Source organism: Oryx dammah, unplaced genomic scaffold (genome assembly GCF_014754425.2).
Source record: "Oryx dammah isolate SB20612 unplaced genomic scaffold, SCBI_Odam_1.1 HiC_scaffold_11164, whole genome shotgun sequence".
In the NCBI taxonomy this organism is placed as follows: domain Eukaryota; kingdom Metazoa; phylum Chordata; class Mammalia; order Artiodactyla; family Bovidae; genus Oryx; species Oryx dammah.
This window is the reverse complement of record NW_024080557.1, coordinates 1,622,462-1,641,941: the sequence shown is the minus strand read 5'-3', so window position 1 is coordinate 1,641,941 and position 19,480 is coordinate 1,622,462. Positions and strand designations below refer to the sequence as shown.

General features: G+C 36.9%; 1 protein-coding gene across 3 annotated transcripts in view; it reads left to right on the top strand.

The window, feature by feature from the left end:
* The window catches only part of LOC120860724 (CUB and sushi domain-containing protein 3), a 1,429,922-nt gene that overhangs the window by 627,029 nt on the left and 783,413 nt on the right, over nt 1-19,480 (top strand). For all 3 annotated transcript variants that reach the window (XM_040236474.1, XM_040236473.1, XM_040236472.1), the window contains one exon: nt 4,350-4,474. In XM_040236474.1, coding sequence (XP_040092408.1) covers nt 4,350-4,474 — 125 coding nt within the window. The remainder of the gene's footprint in view (nt 1-4,349; nt 4,475-19,480) is intronic.

Here is a 19,480-nt window from a genome sequence, read left to right as displayed (position 1 = left end):
TCTTCCAGTCCAGCGTTTCTCATGATGTACTCTGCATAGAAGTTAAATAAGCGGGGTGACAATATACAGCCTTGACGTACTCCTTTTCCTATTTGGAACCAGTCTGTTGTTCCATGTCCAGTTCTAACTGTTGCTTCCTGACCTGCATACAGATTTCTCAAGAGGCAGGTTAGGTGGTCTGGTATTCCCATCTCTTTCAGAATTTTCCACAGTTTCTTGTGATCCACACAGTCAAAGGCTTTGGCATAGTCAATAAAGGAGAAATAGATATTTTTCTGGAACTCTCTGGCTTTTTCCATGATCCAGTGGATTTATTCTTCCTTATCTCTTTAGTTGTTCACATTTTTCTATTTGTATGAAATTATATTAGCTATTTGATTAAAACAGGAAACATTTTTATATTTTTAAAAGTCACATATCTTCTTTTTCTGACAGTTTTGAGCATTTATTATGTTTTTGCAATAATAAGTATAATTTTTTAAAAATATGGTAGTATTTACACATAGGCTAGGTCGACGATTGCTTTTCAAACTACGCTCTTGTATATCACAAGCTTTATGATTCGCTATTTTCAGATTGAAGAGGTATTCAATCATTTATTTCAAAATGTTCTATCAGATTCTGTAATCTACTAAACTGATGTTTTATTCAACGTGGCAAAACAGGTGTATCTTCATTAGTGACAAAGAAATTGCAGTGAAAATTACAGAGCTTGTATTCTTTTACTGCTTCCCTTGACATAAATATTTTTAATGAAACACTTTCTTTAATTTCAACTCAAATGTTAAAGCAGATCATAAAATAAAAATATATTTGTTAAAGGTACCCATTTTCTGGATATTATTGCTCTTGGATTCTGCTAAAGAGACTGCTTATTTTATTAACTTCTGCTTTCTCTGTGTTGTTTTTTCACTTTTTTATTTTTGCTTTAGAATATGTTAAAGTATAGCTATGGTCCTGGATGAAGGTGCTTGCAGATGCCCAAAGAAGAGCCTTTTTTCAAAAGTGGGGAAGAAATTAATGGCTTTCACAACTATTTCTGTGATTGAGAAATATAATTGAGTGTCCGAAATGTGTTTGCCATTGTATACTTTATAAATATTATTTCATATCATTAATATGACATATAAGGAAGCTGAGGCTTAGAGAGATTTTTATTTTCTCAAAGCCATAAAGCTGGAAAAGGGAAGAGTTAGGATTTGAAAAATCTGCAGTTTAAACTGTTAATGTCAACTGTTAACTACCTCCCCCAGTGTATTAATTGGAGAAAAAAAAATCGACTTGTTAATCTTTGGTGAGGGGTAAGGTAGAAACTTCAGAGACCATCACTGCCAGTGTTTGGTATAGGTATAGCAACAAAACACTTAAGTGTTTATTATAACAAATTGTCTATATAGTTTTCTATAATCAAAAGAAACAAGCTAAAACACTTGTTACTTAAACAAGATGCAATATATTGTTTTTAGTAAGAACAGCCTGGTTAAACTAGAATATTATAATCATCTGTGACAAATACAGTGCCCTTGATGGAATCTTTAATTTAGTTTATTAATTTAGTTTGTTAAATTCTGGGGGCCAGACTTCTGTGAGCCAGATCTTGTACTAAAGTCGCTTTTTTAATGTTTTACCATCGTTAATTTCTAACTGCTACACTGCAGATGGTGACTGCAGCCATGAAATTAAAAGAAACTTGCTCCTTGGAAGAAAAGTTATGACCAACCTAGACAACATATTAAAAAGCAGGGACATTATTTTGTCAACAAAGTCCATCTAGTCAAAGCTATGGTTTTTCCAGTAGTGATGTATGGATGTGTAAGTTGAACTCTGAAGAAAGCGGAGCACTGAAAAATTGATGCTTTTGGACTGTGGGGTTGAAGACTCTTAAGAGTCCCTTGGACTATAAGGAGATCCAGCTGTTCCATCCTAAAGGAAATCAGTCCTGAATATTCATTGGAAGGACGGATGCTAAAACTGACACTCCAGTGCTTTGGCCACCTGATGCAAAGAACTGACTCATTTGAGAGTACCCTGATGTTGGGATAAGATTGAAGGCGGGAGGAGAAGGTGACGACAGTTGGATGGCATCACCGACTCAATGGACATGAATTTGAGTAAACTCTGGGAGTTGGTGATGGACAAGGAGGCCTGGCATGCTGCAGTTCATGGGGTCACAAGGAGTCAAACATGACTAAGCAACTGAACTGAACTGAACTGAACCTCCCTAGTATAGATCACACCATATCATCTCCCTGAGAACCATGATTACTCCAACATGCTGTTATGAAATTCCTACTTCTGCCTTTTTTTCTTAACATTTATTCTTCAACCAGAGATGATTTTGTCACTTTAAAACATTAAATTTCATAATGCCATTCCTTTGGTTCATAGTCCTATAACTACCCCTCAATTCTCCCAGAGTAAAAGTTACAACTCTTACTATGGTGTGCTGATTTATAAACGATCTGCCCTCAGTCTCTTTTTTTTCTGCCTTAACTTCATTTCATACCCCTGTCCTCTTAATTTGTGTACTATAATCACATTATATTCTTTTTTTGATCACATTACATTCTTTTTCATCCCTAGAATACAATAAATGTGTTATGTGTAAGAGTTCAGTACATAACTGCCATTTCCTTCTCCAGAATTATAAGCAATTTAAGTAGCCATGACAGAGAATATTAACCAATGCATACGAGCTAGGTTGCTTCAGTTGTGTCTGACTCTCTGTGACCCTATGGTCTGTAGCCTGCGAGGCTCCTCTGTCCACGGGGTTCTCCAGGCAAGAATACTGGAGTGGGTTGCATGCCCTCCTCCAGGGGATCCTCCCAACCCAGGGATCTAACCCTCTTATGTCTCCTTCATTGGCAGGCGAGTTCTTTACCACTAGCACCATCTGGGAAGCCCTACCCAAGGATAGTTTTGTCCAATTGTAGGAATACAGTATCTCTGGACTTGGACATTTTGGACAAATCTGCATTAAAATGTGTATTAAATATAAACATTTCACTTTATATGAACTATATATATATGTATACACACATATGTATATATACATATATACCATGTACATATACATACATATATATTTACATATATTTACAAATATATTTATTACAAATATATGTACAAATACTACAAATATATTTACATATACATTTACATATATTTATATATACATACATACATATATATACATACATATACATATATATATACAGACATACAGTGTATATATTTGTTTGTGTGTATAGGGCTGCCGTCTATGGGGTCGCACAGAGTCAGACACGACTGAAGTGATTTAGCAGCAGCAGCAGCAGCATATATATGTATATACATATATATATATATGTATATATATATATATATATATATATATATATACAGCCAGTTGACCAGGTTTAGCCTACAGGATGGACACAGTTGCCAACCCTTGACCTAAACTACTTGAGTTATGGTTCTACTAGCCTACTTTTCTCTGATTAATCTTCCTTTTAAACTGCCCTCCCCACTGTTCCAGAGATCTCTTTTAGCAACACAAATGTGGTCATGAAATCCCCCTGCATGACAAGTTCAGGAAGTTGAACAGGAGCTGTTCAAGCACTGCCTGTGTGAGAGGGTACAGATAATGTTCTCCAGCCACAGAGGGCAGGGAGAATAGTGCAGACAGAAAACAGCATGGCATGTGCAAAAACTGTCAGCTGCTACAGGTGCTGATGACATGTGGCATTGTGTTAGAGATGAGGTGGAGAAGCTGCCAGTGACATTGCTAGAAGAAATTTAAGCCATTTTAAGAAAATAGAATTTGTTTCCCACTGGTAAGTTACTGTTTAAGGATTTTAGGGGGAAAATACATGGTCAGTTCATTTCAAAAAAAAAAAAAAAAGCATATACACACATGGATGGGCAAATACCTGTAAGTATTTGCAAGTATTACAAGTAAATACATATGTAAATATCTGCTAAAGAAGTACTGTCATGTGGTATGAACACAAGCATTGGAATTCAAGTTTAGAAGTCTACTTTTTGCTTCACATTTACCACGTATTTAAGATGGGAAATTTAGTCAGTTTAGCTTTGGCTTCTACAACTAATAAGAAGATAATTAAACTTGATGAGAGCTTTCTACAGTTCCTACCAATATCAGCATGTTGTTGATTTACAGTAGATTCATATTTATGATTTTATTATACATTTGTATATGTCATATTTTCATATTTTGGTTCCCCCAAAGAATATTTTTGTCGCTGTGGGACATTTTTCACCTACTCAATATAGCCAGTAGAACTGGAACCTAATTGTTATGTTATATGCTTCTAATACTGTTTTTTTAATCCTTTGCTCTATTTTAGCCTTGGATCAACTGTGCAGTTCTCTTGTGATGAAGATTATGTCCTACAGGGTGCTAAGAGCATCACCTGCCAACGGATAGCTGAAGTTTTTGCTGCTTGGAGTGATCACAGGCCTGTGTGTAAAGGTAACGAAGAGTCTTTAAAATAAAAAAAGCTTTCTTAACATATTTTTGGAGAAGGCAATGGCACCCCACTCCAGTACTCTTGCTTGGAAAATCCCATGGATGGAGGAGCCTGGTGGGCTACAGTCCCTGGGGTCGCTAGGAGTGGGACATGACTGAGTGACTTCACTTTCACTTTTCACTTTCATGCAGTGAAGAAGGAAATGGCAACCTACTCCAGTGTTCTTGCCTGGAGAATCCCAGGGACGGGGGACCCTGGTGGGCTGCTGTCTCTGGGGTCGCACAGAGTCGGACACGACTGAAGCAACTTAGCAGCAGCAGCAACATATTTTAATAGTGTGAATTCATTCCATTGAATATAAATTTCAGTTGAAACTGAATTGTAATGCAGGAAACATTTAGCTCATATATTTGACAATATTATTGAAAATATGTAATAGGCAAACCACTGTGTCAAATCCCAAGCAGTTTGCAGTCTAATAATCATATGGTAACAAATTGGAACATTAAAATATGTATTACAGGCAGTGATAACTCTTTTTACCTTTTTTAAAATTATAACTCACCTTGTATAGGCATTAATGTAGATATGGAATTTTAGACAATAATTGCACCTCCATTTGTATGCTTTGCCATTTTAATTGCTTAAATGTACAGTAGTCATGATGTCAGTGGCAGTGGAGGTAGAACACTTGTTCTATAATTAGTTAATTTAAACTAAGACAAATCAATGAGTTCTCTGGCTTTTCATATTACCAGTAACTGCAGATAAGATTTACTTATACTGCCTTTTTAAGAAATATTTTCATATAAATTAAATGAAGCCCTTTTATTCTAAACTTTATTTAGCTACATTTGAAAATGAACACCTGATTCTGGCTTACTGGTGCTCTTGTTGCTTGTTTGTTGCTGTTGTAATTTTTAATAATGGCAACTCTGCATATTGCAGTGTCTTAGTACTCAAAGTTCCATTAGTACTTCCTCTCCCTGAGGGAACATTTTCAGTCAGTTGCCCCACCCTCTAGAGTCCTCTCAGACAGATTCTGGTGAATAGAGAAAAGATAGATTTGAGAGCTATTGTAAGAGGAAAAAGACAAAGTATTTGACAACTAGCTGGATATGGAAGGAGAAAGTGATAAGAAGTTGTTAAAGATGATGAGACTATGAGACTAAAGTGTATGAGAGTAAAAAACAATTCATGCTCTTAGTAAGTATAAAAAAACTGAATAGTGAAATTATATAGGCAGTTTCATCATAGGCTTAATTTTTTAGGCACTTACTATGCATCAGGCACTGTGCTAACCACTGCATATACTCTGACTCATTTAAATCCTCTAAACAAACCAATGGAGTAAGCATTATTATCTCCATTTTAGAAATGAGTGTTGTGAGACACAGAGATATCCAGTCACTCTCCCAAGCTCAAATGTTTAGAAAATGACAAAGTCTTTAAGAATGATGTCATAGTTTGTGGAGAGAAGTCCAATTTCAGATCACTAGAGAGGGAATAGAAAATAGTAAAGTGGAAGCAAATAGTTATATTCTACTCCCTTGGCAATGATAACCCGAAGTAAGAAGAAGAGAGAGCCTAGATTTTTCTTGGGTTCAAGTAATTTTATTTATTTGTTTATTCCTTACCTTTCTCATTACCAAAGGCTTACAAAATTCCATATAGTGAAATAACATTAAAAATATTATTTCAGAGATAATGAAATAGTATTTAATTATTATTATTGAATAATAATGTGAAACAGAGATAATGAGAAAATAAGATAAAATATGATCCTAAGGGAAGTTACATAATCCTAAACAAAAGCTTATTTGTACAAGTTGGTAAAAAACATTAAAAAAAATTATTGAAATATAGTTGATTTACAATGCTGTGTTAGTTTAAGGTGTACAGTAAAGTGATTCAGATATACATATAAATATTTATTATTTTTTACATTGTCTTTCATTATACAGTGTTACAAGTTATTGAGTATAATCCCTGTTCTATACAGTAGGTCATTGTTGGTTATCTATTTTATATACAGTAGTATATATATCTTAATCTCAACTGCTAATTTATCTTTCTCCCCAGACCCATTTTGGTAACTATATTTGTTTCCTTTCCATCTGTGAGTCTATTGCTGTTTTCTAAATAACTTAATCTGTATCTGTTTTTTAGATTCCACATTTAAATGTGGAATACAGTGTTTGTCTTTGTCTGATTTTCTTAACTTAGTAAGATGATCTCTAGGTTCATCTATGTTGCTGCAAATGACATTATTTCATTCTTTTTTATGGTTGAGCCATATTCCATTGTATGTATGTATCATATTTCTTTATCCTTTCATCTGTCAGTAGACACTTAGGTTGCTTCCATGTCCTGACTATTGTAAATAGTCTTGTTATGAGCTTTGGGATGTATGTTCAAATTCTGTTTTTCTCCAGATAGATGCCCAGAACTAGGATTTTAGGATCATATGGCAACTCTGTTTTTTTTCCTTTGAAGGAAGTGCCCTACTGTTCTCCATAGTGGCTGTGGCAACTTACATTCTCCCCAACAGTGTAGTGGGGGTTCTTTTCTCCACACTCTCTCCAGCATTTACTATTTATAGACTTTTGATGATGGCTGTTCTGACTGGTATGAGGTAATACATTATTGAAGTTTTGACTTGAATTTCTCTAATAATTAGTGATGTTGGGCATTTTTCATGTGCCTTCTGGTCATCTGTATCTCTTCTTTGGTGAAATGTCTTTTTAGATCTTCTGCCCATGTTTTGGTTGGGTTGTTTGTCTTTTTGATATTGAGCTATATGAACTGTTTGCATATTTTGGATATTAATCTGTTGCTGGTTGCATTGTTTGCAGATGTTTTCTCCCATGTATAGGTTGTCTTTTTTTTTTATGTTTTCCTTTGTTGTGCAAAAGCTTTTAAGTTTTAAGAAAAAAAATTAAGAATGGTTTACACGTTAAATATGACAGCTGTTAAAGAAATATAAAAAATGTAAAGTTTACATGAAAGCCACTGTCTATGAAATATAACAATAACATCACAAAATCAAAGTTATTCCTGGCTTTGAGATATGAAATATTTTGCTTTGCTTTTTATAAAGTGGACACTGAGTAAATAAATATTGTGGTAATTACTCTCACCAATGTCCTGACAATGAAAGAACAGTAAGCTGTTTAAAGTTGATTTCTTATGATATTCTCCACTCAAGATATAGTTATAAGGGACAAAAGTGAAAATTGAGGATTCAAGGTAGTGGTGTCCACATATCCAGTTTTACATAAATTGGATGTGTGCATTTCTTTTATGGAAAGAAAGAATGGGAAAATAGAGGACAGATTAAAGAAAAAGATTAATGGAGGAACAAAGTCTCACATAGAAACAGAAATTATAGCCAGATCATGTGATTTAGGGTTTACCTAGAGTAAGATTGATACTGTAAACCATCTTTTTCATTCAAGACTCTCACTTCAATAAAAATAATGATTCATATTTATTATGATGGTAAATTGCTCAAAGGCAAAACTAGTATTATATTAGTTTGTTATTTTTTATAAACCCTGTAGTAGAAAGAAAAGTTCTGTATTGACTTAAATCTCAAGAAATGTTTCTTTAATATTAATGTATGCATATTTTCTTTGGTTCTAAGATACATGATTGATATATTTATATGTATGTAAATATACATGCACAAACATCTGTGTGTGTATATATATAGAGAGAGAGAAAGAGAAAGAGAGAGAGATACATATATATTTTCACTCAATAGTCATCAGTCATTAGTTGGAAGGTATAATATTTGTATGTTCAAAATTCATTTATTATTATCATTTCATCTTAATATTACATTTCCTACAGATATTAATCATTTATACACAACTTTACTCATTGCATGCAGGGCACATGTGTGTATGGTTTATGGAAAAAGAAATTTGCTGGTAGAAGTTACTGGCTGTAGTGTTGAAACAGTAATGGAGGAAACATGGTGAAATAGTAATTAAAGTTTTAAAATGACTATTCACTGTGAGTCTGACTGAAGAACAGTTTTCAAGTCTCATGGGTGCTTGGAGAGAATAAATATGCTTTTTTCCAGATAGCAGCATCAATAACAGTATCAGTGCACTGCACCTTTGAGAAGTCATTAATATAGCTGCTGTCCATGTATTGCATGGTTGAGCAATCGAGAAATTGTGCTTTTAAGGGGACTTAAACTCACACAACAGCAAATTATGAATCAAAAGAAAAAGAACAATTCAAAAATTAATGTTAATAGATTTTATACAACCTCAGACAATAATTTTTATTCCCTAAATGGAATATGTATATAAGATATTTGACAATTTACTGTTATGGAAATAATTTTCCTTTGTTGGAAATGCAATAGATAACCAAAAGCTAGAGCTTATGCAAATAAGATTTATGTGGTGAATGAAACGTATATAGAAAATTTATTTTAGACTTTCATGTTGTTCAAAGAAACATTTGAGAATTGGCAATGTTACCTGGGAAACATTTAAGAGAGTTAATCTTGATAGATTGGGGAAAACTTTTTTGACTAATTTTCAGTCAATATTTATTTGGCTTGCCCCAAATAATGATTTTATTTTTCTCTTAAGGCACAATGGTGTGGGCCATTCTTGATAATAATGGAAGAGGTGATTAAGACAAGATTAGAAAAGAAAGCCAAAAGTGGGGGAGGGAAAATATTTTAAAAAGTAGAGTAAAAACCAAGGAGTCACCTTTTAATTTCTTTATTCAATCACTCATCCAGTTATTTGTTTATTCACTTATTAACATACTGATTAATTTATTTTGGATTCCACAAGCATTAATGAATGTAGGTATGTAGCTATATAGAAGGTAGGTATGTCATATTAAACAGTACATGAGATACAAGGTATGTAAATTTTTTAAATTATTTTGTATTGATTTGCAAGGTATAAATACCTCATAGATATACCTACAAGAACCTTGTAGGTATAATACATAGTAGACTGTTTTGTGTACAAGAGAGGTAAAATCCTCTGCAAAATTCAGATGAGAGGAGGATTATTTCCATATTTGGAGATGGTCAGTCATTGAAAACAAGGAAACACCATAAGGACAGACCATGTGATTATTTTCTATTTCAACATATAGTTTCACCCCCTGACCTCTAAGAAGAAGAGAGGGGCTGAAGATTAATCAGTCACGTATAGCCAGTGATTTAATTAATCATGTATATGTAATGAAGCCTCCATAAAAGCGCAAAAGGACAGGGTCCAGAGAACTTCTAAGTTGGTGAACACTTGGAGATTTGAGGAGAGTAATATACTTGGAGATGATATGAATGTTTCAAACACCATTCCCAAGCCTTGCCTTGTGCATTTATTTTGTCTAGCCATTCCTGAGTTACTTCTTTTCATAATAAATTAGTAATCTAGTAAGTAAAATATTTCTCTGAGTTCTGTGAGCTGCTCTAGCAAATTAATCAAACCCCAAAATAGGATGATCTTGGGAATCTCTGACTTACAGCCAGTCAATTAGAAGTATAGGTAATAAACATGGTCTGGTGATTGGTATCTGAACTCCAAGAAGAAGGCTGTGGGAATCTCTAGTTTGTAGCTGATTGGTAGTAGTGTAGGTAACAACAAGGCTTGAGAATAGCATCTGAAGTGGAGGGGTGGTGGGGAGTTGGGGACAGTATTCTAGATTGAATATTAACCTGTGGAATCTGATACTATCTCCAAGATAGTGTCAGAATTGTGTTGACTTGTAATGCACCTGACTGGTGTTTCCATGCCTTGCATTGTGGGGGAAGCTCCATCCCCAAGACACAGTGTAATTGGGTCTGTGAATCTAATTTATTTAGTCACTCCTTACCTGAAGTATTGGCTCAGATGGTAAAGTGTCTGCCTACAATACTGGAGACCTGGGTTCAATCCCTGGGTCCGGAAGATCCCCTGGAGAAGGAAATGGCAACCCACTCTAGTACTCTTGCTCCCCCATGGATGGAGGAGCCTGGTGGGCTACAGTCCATGGGGTCACAAAGAGTCGGACAGGACTGAGTGACTTCACTTTCACTTTATCTGAAGTATCTCTGAAAGTACCATTAAACCTCCACTACCACTGTCACTGTTCCATAATTCCATTACCACATCTATCTCACGGCTTTTAATTTCGACTACAATTTATCATACATATTGCTGGCATTCTAATCCCTTCCTAAACTTACTTTTGTTATACATGAAGAATGTTCAAAGGCTACATGTTATTTCTTAACTTCATACTGTAAACCAGTGAAATGAAATAATCAAGAATATGAATTCAGGTAACACACTATGCCAGTTTAAATCCCTGACCTTCTACTTAAGTAATCTGCCTTCTTTATAATTACCAGATTTATTGTCTATAAAAGGAGCATTATAGTATATCAGTGTCTACTTCATTGGGAGTTGAGAATTTGTATGAGCATAAACTGAGGTAAACTATATGAAAACATTTAGTGCATGGGCTGAATGAAATGCAAGCCTCAAATGATAGGGGTACTGATAGTTGTCCCCTTCATGGATCACAGCCTTGTCATGGCAAAAGGGCCTGCATAACTCAGTGAAGCCATGCAGCGCTGTCCATGATGGACAGGTCATAGTGAAGAGTTCTAACAGAATTTGGTCCAGTGGAGGATGAAATGGCAATGCACTTCAGTACTCTTGACTGAGGAACTGCATGAATAAGATGAAAAGGCAAAAGATATAACACTGGAAGATGAGCCCCCTGTCCCAGATCAGAAGATGTCCACTATGCTACTGATGAAAAACGGAGGGCAGTTACTAATAGCTCTAGAAATGATGAAGTGGCTACGCCAAAGCAGAAATGGTCCTCAGTTTTGGATGTGTCTGATGCCATGAAGAACAATATTGCATAGAGACCTAGAATGTTAGATCCATGAGTCAAGGTGAATCGGACGAGGTCAAGCAGATAACAAGATTAAATATTGACATCTTAGGAATCAGTAAACTAAAATGGACAGGAATGGGTGAATTTAATTCAGATGATCATTTATCTACGTGGAAGTGATAAATAAATTTAAGCGACTAGATCTGATAGACAGAGTGCCTGATGAACTATGGATGGAGGTTCATGACATTGTACAGGAGACAGGGATCAGGACCATCCCCATGGAAAAGAAATGCAAAAAAGCAAAATGGCTGTCTGAGGAGGCCTTACAAATAGCTGTGAAAAGAAGAGAAGTGAAAAGCAAAAGAGAAAAGGAATGATAGAAGCATCTGAATACAGAGTTCAAAAGAATAGCAAGGAGAGATAAGAAAGCCTTCCTCAGTGATCAATGCAAAGAAATAAAGGAAAACAACAGAATGGGAAAGACTAGAGATCTCTTCAAGAAAACAAAGATGGGCTCAATAAAGGACAGAAATAGACCTAACAGAGTCCATTAGAACTAAAGTCCATAAAGGACCTAACAGAAGTAGAAGATATTAAGAAGAGGTGGCAAGAATACACAGAAGAACTGTACAAAAGAGAGCTTCATGACTCAAGTAATTACGATGGTGTGAACACTTACCTAGAGCTGGACATCCTGGAATTTGAAGTCAGGTGGGCCTTAGAAAGCATCACTAAGAACAAAGCTAGTGGAGGTGATGGAATTCCAGTTGAGCTATTTCAAATCCTGAAAGATGATGCTGTGAAAGTGCTGCACTCCATATGCCAGCAAATTTGGAAAACTCAGCAGTGGCCACAGGACTGGAAAAGGTCAGTTTTCATTCCAATCCCAAAGAAAAGCAATGCCAAAGAATGCTCAAACTACCACACAATTGCACTCATCTCACATGCTAGTAAATTAATGCTCAAAATTCTGCAAGACAGGCTTCAGCAATATGTGAACTATGAAATTCCAGATGTTCAAGCTGGTTTTAGCAAAGGCAGAGGAACCAGAGATAAAATGGCAAACATCCACTGGATAATGGAAAAAGCAAGAGAGTTCCAGAAAAACATCTATTTCTGCTTTATTGGCTATGCCAAAACCTTTGACTGGGTAGATCACAATAAACTGTGGAAAATTCTGAAAAAGATAGGAATACCAGACCACCTGACCTGCTTCTTGAGAAATCTGTATGCAGGTCAGGAAGCAACAGTTAGAACGGACATGGAACAGCAGACTGGTTCCAAACAGGAAAAGGAGTACGTCAAGGCTGTATACTGTCACCCTGCTTATTTAACTTATATGCAGAGTACATCATGAGAAACGCTGGGCTAGAAGAAGCACAAGCTGGAATCAAGATTGCCAGGGGAAATAATCACCTCAGATATGCAGATGACACCACCCTTATGGCAGAAAGTGAAGAGGAGCTAAAGAGCCTCTTGATGAAAGTGAAAGTGGAGAGTGAAAAAGCTGGCTTAAAACTCAACATTCAGAAAACTAAGATCATAGCATCTGGTCCCATCACTTCGTGGGAAATAGATGGGGAAACCGTGGAAACAATGTCATACTTTACATTTTTGGGCTCCAAAATCACTGCAGATGGTGATTGCAGCCATGAAATTAAAAAACACTTGTTCCTTGGAAGGAAAGTTATGACCACCAAAGATAGCATATTGAAAAGCAGAGATATTACTTTGCCAACAAAGGTCTGTCTAGTCAAGGCTATGGTTTTTCCTGTGGTCATGTATGGATTTGAGAGTTGGACTGTGAAGAAGGCTGAGTGCCGAAGAATTGATGCTTTTGAACTGTGGAGAAGACTCTTGAGAGTCCCATGGACTGCAAGGAGATCCATCCAGTCCATCCTAAAGGTGACAAGTCCTGGGTGTTCATTGGAAAGAGTGATGTTGAAGCTGAAACTCCAGTACTTTGGCCACCTCATGTGAAGAGTTGACTCATTGGAACAGACCCTGATGCTGAGAGGGATTGGGCATAGGAGGAGAAGGGGATGACAGAAGATGAGATGGCTGGATGGCATCACCAACTTGGTGCACCTGAGTTTGAGTGAACTCTGTGAGATTTTGATGGACAGGGAGGCCTGGCGTGCTGTGATTCATGGGGTTGCAAATAGTCAGACACAACTGAGCAACTAAACTGAACGGAACTGTGGGCAAGAATTGTTTAGAAGAAATTGAGTAGCACTCATAGTCAACAAAAGAATCTGAAAAGCAACACTTGGCTGTAACCTCGAAAACAACAGATTGACCTCCATTTGTTTTGAAGGAAAATCTGTCAACATCACAGTAATCCAAGTCTTTGTTCCAGCCACTGATATCAATGAAGGTGAAGTTGAATGGTTCTGTGAAGACCTATAACACCCTCAACAATACAAAAAAAAAAAAAAAGAAGAAGCCCTTTTCATCTAAAGGGATTAGAATGCAAAATTTCCTGATCCAGGGTTTGAACCCATGTCTCTTGCATCTTCTTCACTGACAGGCAGATTCTTTACCAATGACACCACCAGAGAAGCCCCTGAAAAGTCAAGAGATACCTGGAATAATAGGCAAGTTTGGCCTTGGAGTACAGAGCAGGGCAAAGGCTAACAGAGTTTTGTGAAGAGAACATGCTTGTCATAGCAAATACAATTTTCCAACAACACAAGAGATGAATCTTCACATGGACATCACCAGGTAGTAAATACTGAAATCATATTGCTTATGCTCTATGCAGCTGAAGATGGAGTTCTATAGAGTCAGCAAACAACAAGACCTGAAGGTGACTGTGGCTCAGATTATGAGCTCCTTACTGTAAAATTCAGTCTTAAATTGAAGCAAGTAGGGAAAACCACTAGACCATTCAGGTATAACTTAAATCAATTCCCTTATGATTATGCAGTGGAGGTTCTGAATAGATTCAAGGGATTAAATCTGGTGGAGAGAGACCTGAAGAACTATGCACAGGTTTTTAACAATGTATAGGAGGCAGTGACCAAAACCATCCCAGAGGAAAAGAAAAGCAAGAAGAAAAAGTGGTTGTCTGAGGAGGCTTTACAAATAGCTAGGGAAAAAAGACAAGCAAAAGGCAAAGGAGAAAAGAAAAGATATACCCAACAGAATGCAGAGTTCAGAGAATAGCAAGAAGAAATGAGAAGGGCTTCTTAAATGAATAATACAAAGAAATAGAGGAAAGCAATAGAATGGGAAAGACTAGCAATCTCTTCAAGAAAACTGGAGATACCAAGGGAAAATTTCTTGCAAGTTTGGGTGTGATAAAGGAGGGGAACATTAATGACCAAACAGAAGAAGAAGAGATTTAGAAGAGGTGAAAAGAATACACAAGAGAACTATACAAAAAAGGTCTTAGTGACCTGGATAACCACAATGGTGTGGTCGCTTCCCTAGAGCCAGACATCCTGCAGTATGAAGGGAAGTGGGCCCTGGGAAACATTACTACCAACAAAGCTAGTGTAGGTGATGGAATTCCAGCTGAGCTATTTAAAATCCTAAAAAAATGATGCTAATAAAGAGCTGCACTCAATATGTCAGCAAATTTGGGAAACTCAACAGTGGCCATAGGACTGGAAAAGGTCAATTTCCATTCCAGTCCCAAGAAGGAGGATACCAAAGAATGTTCTAACTACCATACAGTTATACTCATTTCATGTGCTAGGAAGATTATGCTTAAAATCCTTCAAGATAGGCTTTAGTAGTACGTGAATTAAGAACATCCAGATGTACAAGCTGGGTTTCAATGAGGTAGAGGAACCAGTGATTTAACTGCCAACATTTGTTCTATAATACAGATAACAAGAAAATTTCAGAAAACAACCGTCTACTATCTGCTTCATTGATTACCCTGAATCCTTTAACTGTGTGGATCACAACAAACTGAGGAATATTCTCAAAGTGATGGGAGTACCAGACACCTTACCTGCCTCATGAGAAATCTGTACAGGTCAAGAAGCAACAGTTAGTACCAAACATGAACAATGGACTGGTTCAAAATTAGGAAAGGAGCATGACAAGGCTGTTATACTCTTATTCTTTATTAAGTTCTGTGCAGAAGACATCACCCAAGATGTTGGACTGGAGGAATGACAAGCTGAAATCAAATTTCCCAAGAGAAATGTCAGCAACCTCAAATATGCAGATGATAGCACTCTAATGGCATAAAGTGAAGAGGAACTGAAGAGCTGCTTGATGAGAGTGAAAGAGGAGAGTGAAAATCTGGCTTGAGATTCAATATTCAAAAAACGAAGATTATGGCATCTAGTCCCATCACTTCATGGCAGGTAGATGGGGAAAAGTGGAAATGGTGACAAATTTTATTTTCTTGAGCTCCCAGATCACTGTGGATGGTGACTGCAGCCATTAAATTAAAAGACATTTGCTCCTTGGAAGAAAAGCTATGACAAACCTAGACAGTATATTAACAAGCAGACACCTCACTGCCAACAAAGGTCTGTATAAGTCAAAGCTATGGTTTTTCCAGTAGTCATGTACGGATGTGAGTTTGGACCATAAAGAAGGCTGAGTGCCAAAGAATTGATGCTTTTGAACTGTGGCATTGAAGACTATTTGAGAGTCCCTTGGACAGCAAAGAGATAAAGCCAGTCCATCCTAAAAGAAATCAACCATAAATATTCATTGGAAGGTCTGATGCTGAAACTCTAATATATTGGCTACCTGATGGGAAGAGGCAAATCATTGGAAAAGACCCTGATGCTGGGAAAGATTGAAGGCAAAAAGAGGAGGGGATGGTGCAGGATCAGATGATTAGATAGCATCACTGACTCAATGGACATTAATTTGAGCAGACTCTGAGAGAGAGTGGAGGACAGAGAAGCCTGGCAAGGCTTCTGTCCAAGGGGTTGCAGAGTTGGCTGTAAAGAATCTGCCTGCAATGAAGGAGACCCGGGTTTGATTCCTGGGTTGAGAAGATCCCTGGGTTTGATTCCTGGGTCAGGAGTGGCAACCCACTGAAGTATTCTTGTCTGGGGAATCCCATGGGCAGAGGAGCCTGGCAGGCTATAGCCCATGGTGTCACAATACTTGGACATGACTTAGTGACTAAAACCACCAAACCAATTGTTTCTTTAATGCTTACCAAAGGTGTATATCTGCCTCTCAATAATGAACAGATTCACTGCTCTAATTTTTGTATATGTCTGACTTCCTAGATGAAAGGAAGTTCCTGTTAACTATATCTGCCTAGTTTTCAGTCTTATTCATCTTTCATCTCCTGAAAGGTTCTTTTCCATTTCATTTATCTTTTATCCTCACCTCTTTAACAGTACTTCACATTTACTGTCTTTACCACACAATTTAACATTTATTTATTTTTTAATATAAATTTATTTATTTTAATTGGAGACTAATATTCTTTTTGATAGTGGTTTCTGATCATTTCATTGACAGTAGACTTACTCCTTCAACCAAAAACCACTTCAGAAAGAACAAAATGATCAACACTTCTAAAGTGCTTGAATTTTTAATAGATCTATTTTGTCTGTTGTCATGAAAAGTTTCTAATGCTGTCTGTTTATATGCTGCCTTTATTAAATAGAAGAATCATAATAATTTCCTTCATACACAAAATAAAAATTAGTATACAGTTTATATGATAGATAGTTGCTGGCCAAACCTTGGAGCTATGACCCTCATTAATCAATATTTATTAAGGTATGATTCTTATAGTTGGCGGGGTCCAGCCCCGGTGGATCCAGGGTGATTTGAAGGTGGGGACAGAGTCAGTGTCCTTGGAAAAATACATATTTAATTACAGATATATAGAGAGATTAGAAACGGATAGTGTAGTAGGAAAATTAGTGGAGAAAAAGAGGCTGAATAACTTGGTTTACATGGAATAGCATCCATGCTCTAGATGGGAATTCAGCCAGAAAAACGGGGAGCAAGAAAGAAACAACATGGGGGAATCAGTCTTTCCGGAAACTGATCCAAGTTCTTTATTTTGGGGTTTGCTTATATACCTTTTGTTACACATAGGGATGAATACAGAGTCACGCGGGGGTCAGCAGTCCTGACCTTTATCAAAATCAGGTGCTTCACATAAAAAGGTCTTAGGGATTTTATATCATCTACTGGCCATGAGACCTGCTGACATTTTATGATCCTTTCTTTCTGATAACCAAAAAACATTTCTTCCAAGGGTGTTTTTTCTTAAACCAGGCACCATCCTCCAAATAAAGTTACATTCCTATAGGGTGAGGGTGTAGTGAGTTACAATCAAGAAAGGAATTTATTTAACCCAAGGTTAACATGATTAATCTTAAAGGTTAATACTTATTTCTCCTATATGCTTAAAGGTTAATACTTATTTCTCCTATATGCTAGTTATATTCATTATAAGGGTAGGGAACATGGAGATTTAGCAGTAAACATCAACCCAACAAATGAAAATCCTTTCACCAATGTTCCCCTTAAGATCTATTTAGTCTTAAGATAGTGATAAAGTTACATTTTTACATAGCAAGGACACAGTGATTTATAACAAAGTACAGTGATCTATTTCTGCTTTATTGACTATGACAAAGCCTTTGACTGTGTGGATCACAATCAACTGTGGAAAATTCTGAAAGAGATGGGAATACCAGACCACCTAACCTGCCTCTTGAGAAATCTGTATGCAGGTCAGGAAGCAACAGTCAGAACTGGACATGGAACAACAGACTGGTTCCAAATAGGAAAAGGAGTACGTCAAGGCTGTATACTGTCACCCTGCATATTTAACTTCTATGCAGAGTACATCATGAGAAACGCTGGACTGGAAGAAACACAAGCTGGAATCAAGATTGCCAGGAGAAATATCAATCACCTCAGATATGCAGATGACACCACCCTTATGGCAGAAAGTGAAGAGGAGCTAAAAAGCCTCTTGATGAAAGTGAAAGAGGAGAGTGAAAAAGTTGGCTTAAAGCTCAACATTCAGAAAATGAAGATCATGGCATCCAGTCCCATCACTTCATCGGAAATAGATGGGGAAACAGTAGAAACAGTGTCAGACTTTATTTTTTTGGGCTTCAAAATCACTGCAGATGGTGACTGCAGCCATGAAATTAAAAGACGTTTACTCCTTGGAAGAAAAGTTATGACCAACCTAGATAGCATATTCAAAAGCAGAGACATTACTTTGCTGACTAAGGTCCGTCTAGTCAAGGTTATGGTTTTTCCTGTGGTCATGTATGGATGTGAGAGTTGGACTGTGAAGAAGGCTAAGTGCCAAAGAATTGATGCTTTTGAACTGTAGTGTTGGAGAAGACTCTTGAGAGTCCCTTGGACTGCAAGGAGATCCAACTAGTCCATTCTGAAGGAGATCAATCCTGGGATTTCTTTGGAAGGAATGATGCTGAAGCTGAAACTCCAGTACTTTGGCCACCTCATGTGAAGAGTTGACTCATTGGAAAAGACTGTGATGCTGGGAGGGATTGGGGGCAGGAGGAGAAAGGGATGACTGAGGATGGCTGGATGGTATCATGGACTCAATGGACATGAGTCTGAGTGAACTCTGGGAGATGGTGATGAACAGGAAGGCCTGGCGTGCTGCGATTCATGGGGTTGCAAAGAGTTGGACACGACTGAGCGACTGAACTGAACTGAACTGAACAGTGATCTATTACAAAAGAGAAAATTCATTAACTCAAAAAGTCTAGTATTGCTAACCTTAAAAACTATTATATTTCCTTTTCTATATTCCAAATAAATTGATTAATATATTCCCAGGTGCCTAAGGATATGGAGGCCTGGTGGCAATCACTAACTCAACAATTAAAAAAGCCCTATGCTAATTAAGACTTTCAAAATACTCCAAAACTCTCTGTGACGTTTATGGTTGAGAGGTAGTAAACAGTCATGTGCCTAGTGGCAGGAGTATGGATAATCCTGTCACAGAAGCTAGTCTGTCAGCAGAGAGGTTTGATCTGAGACACCCTTGTCACACCCAGGGCAGGGAATTAGCAGCAATTATTGGCACAACAAATGAAAAACCCTTCACCAATATAATTCCTAACCAACCCACTATACTGACAATTTCCCCAAAGAATTTGCCTTTAGTAAGTCTAAAACATCTCATGCCTCTCAGG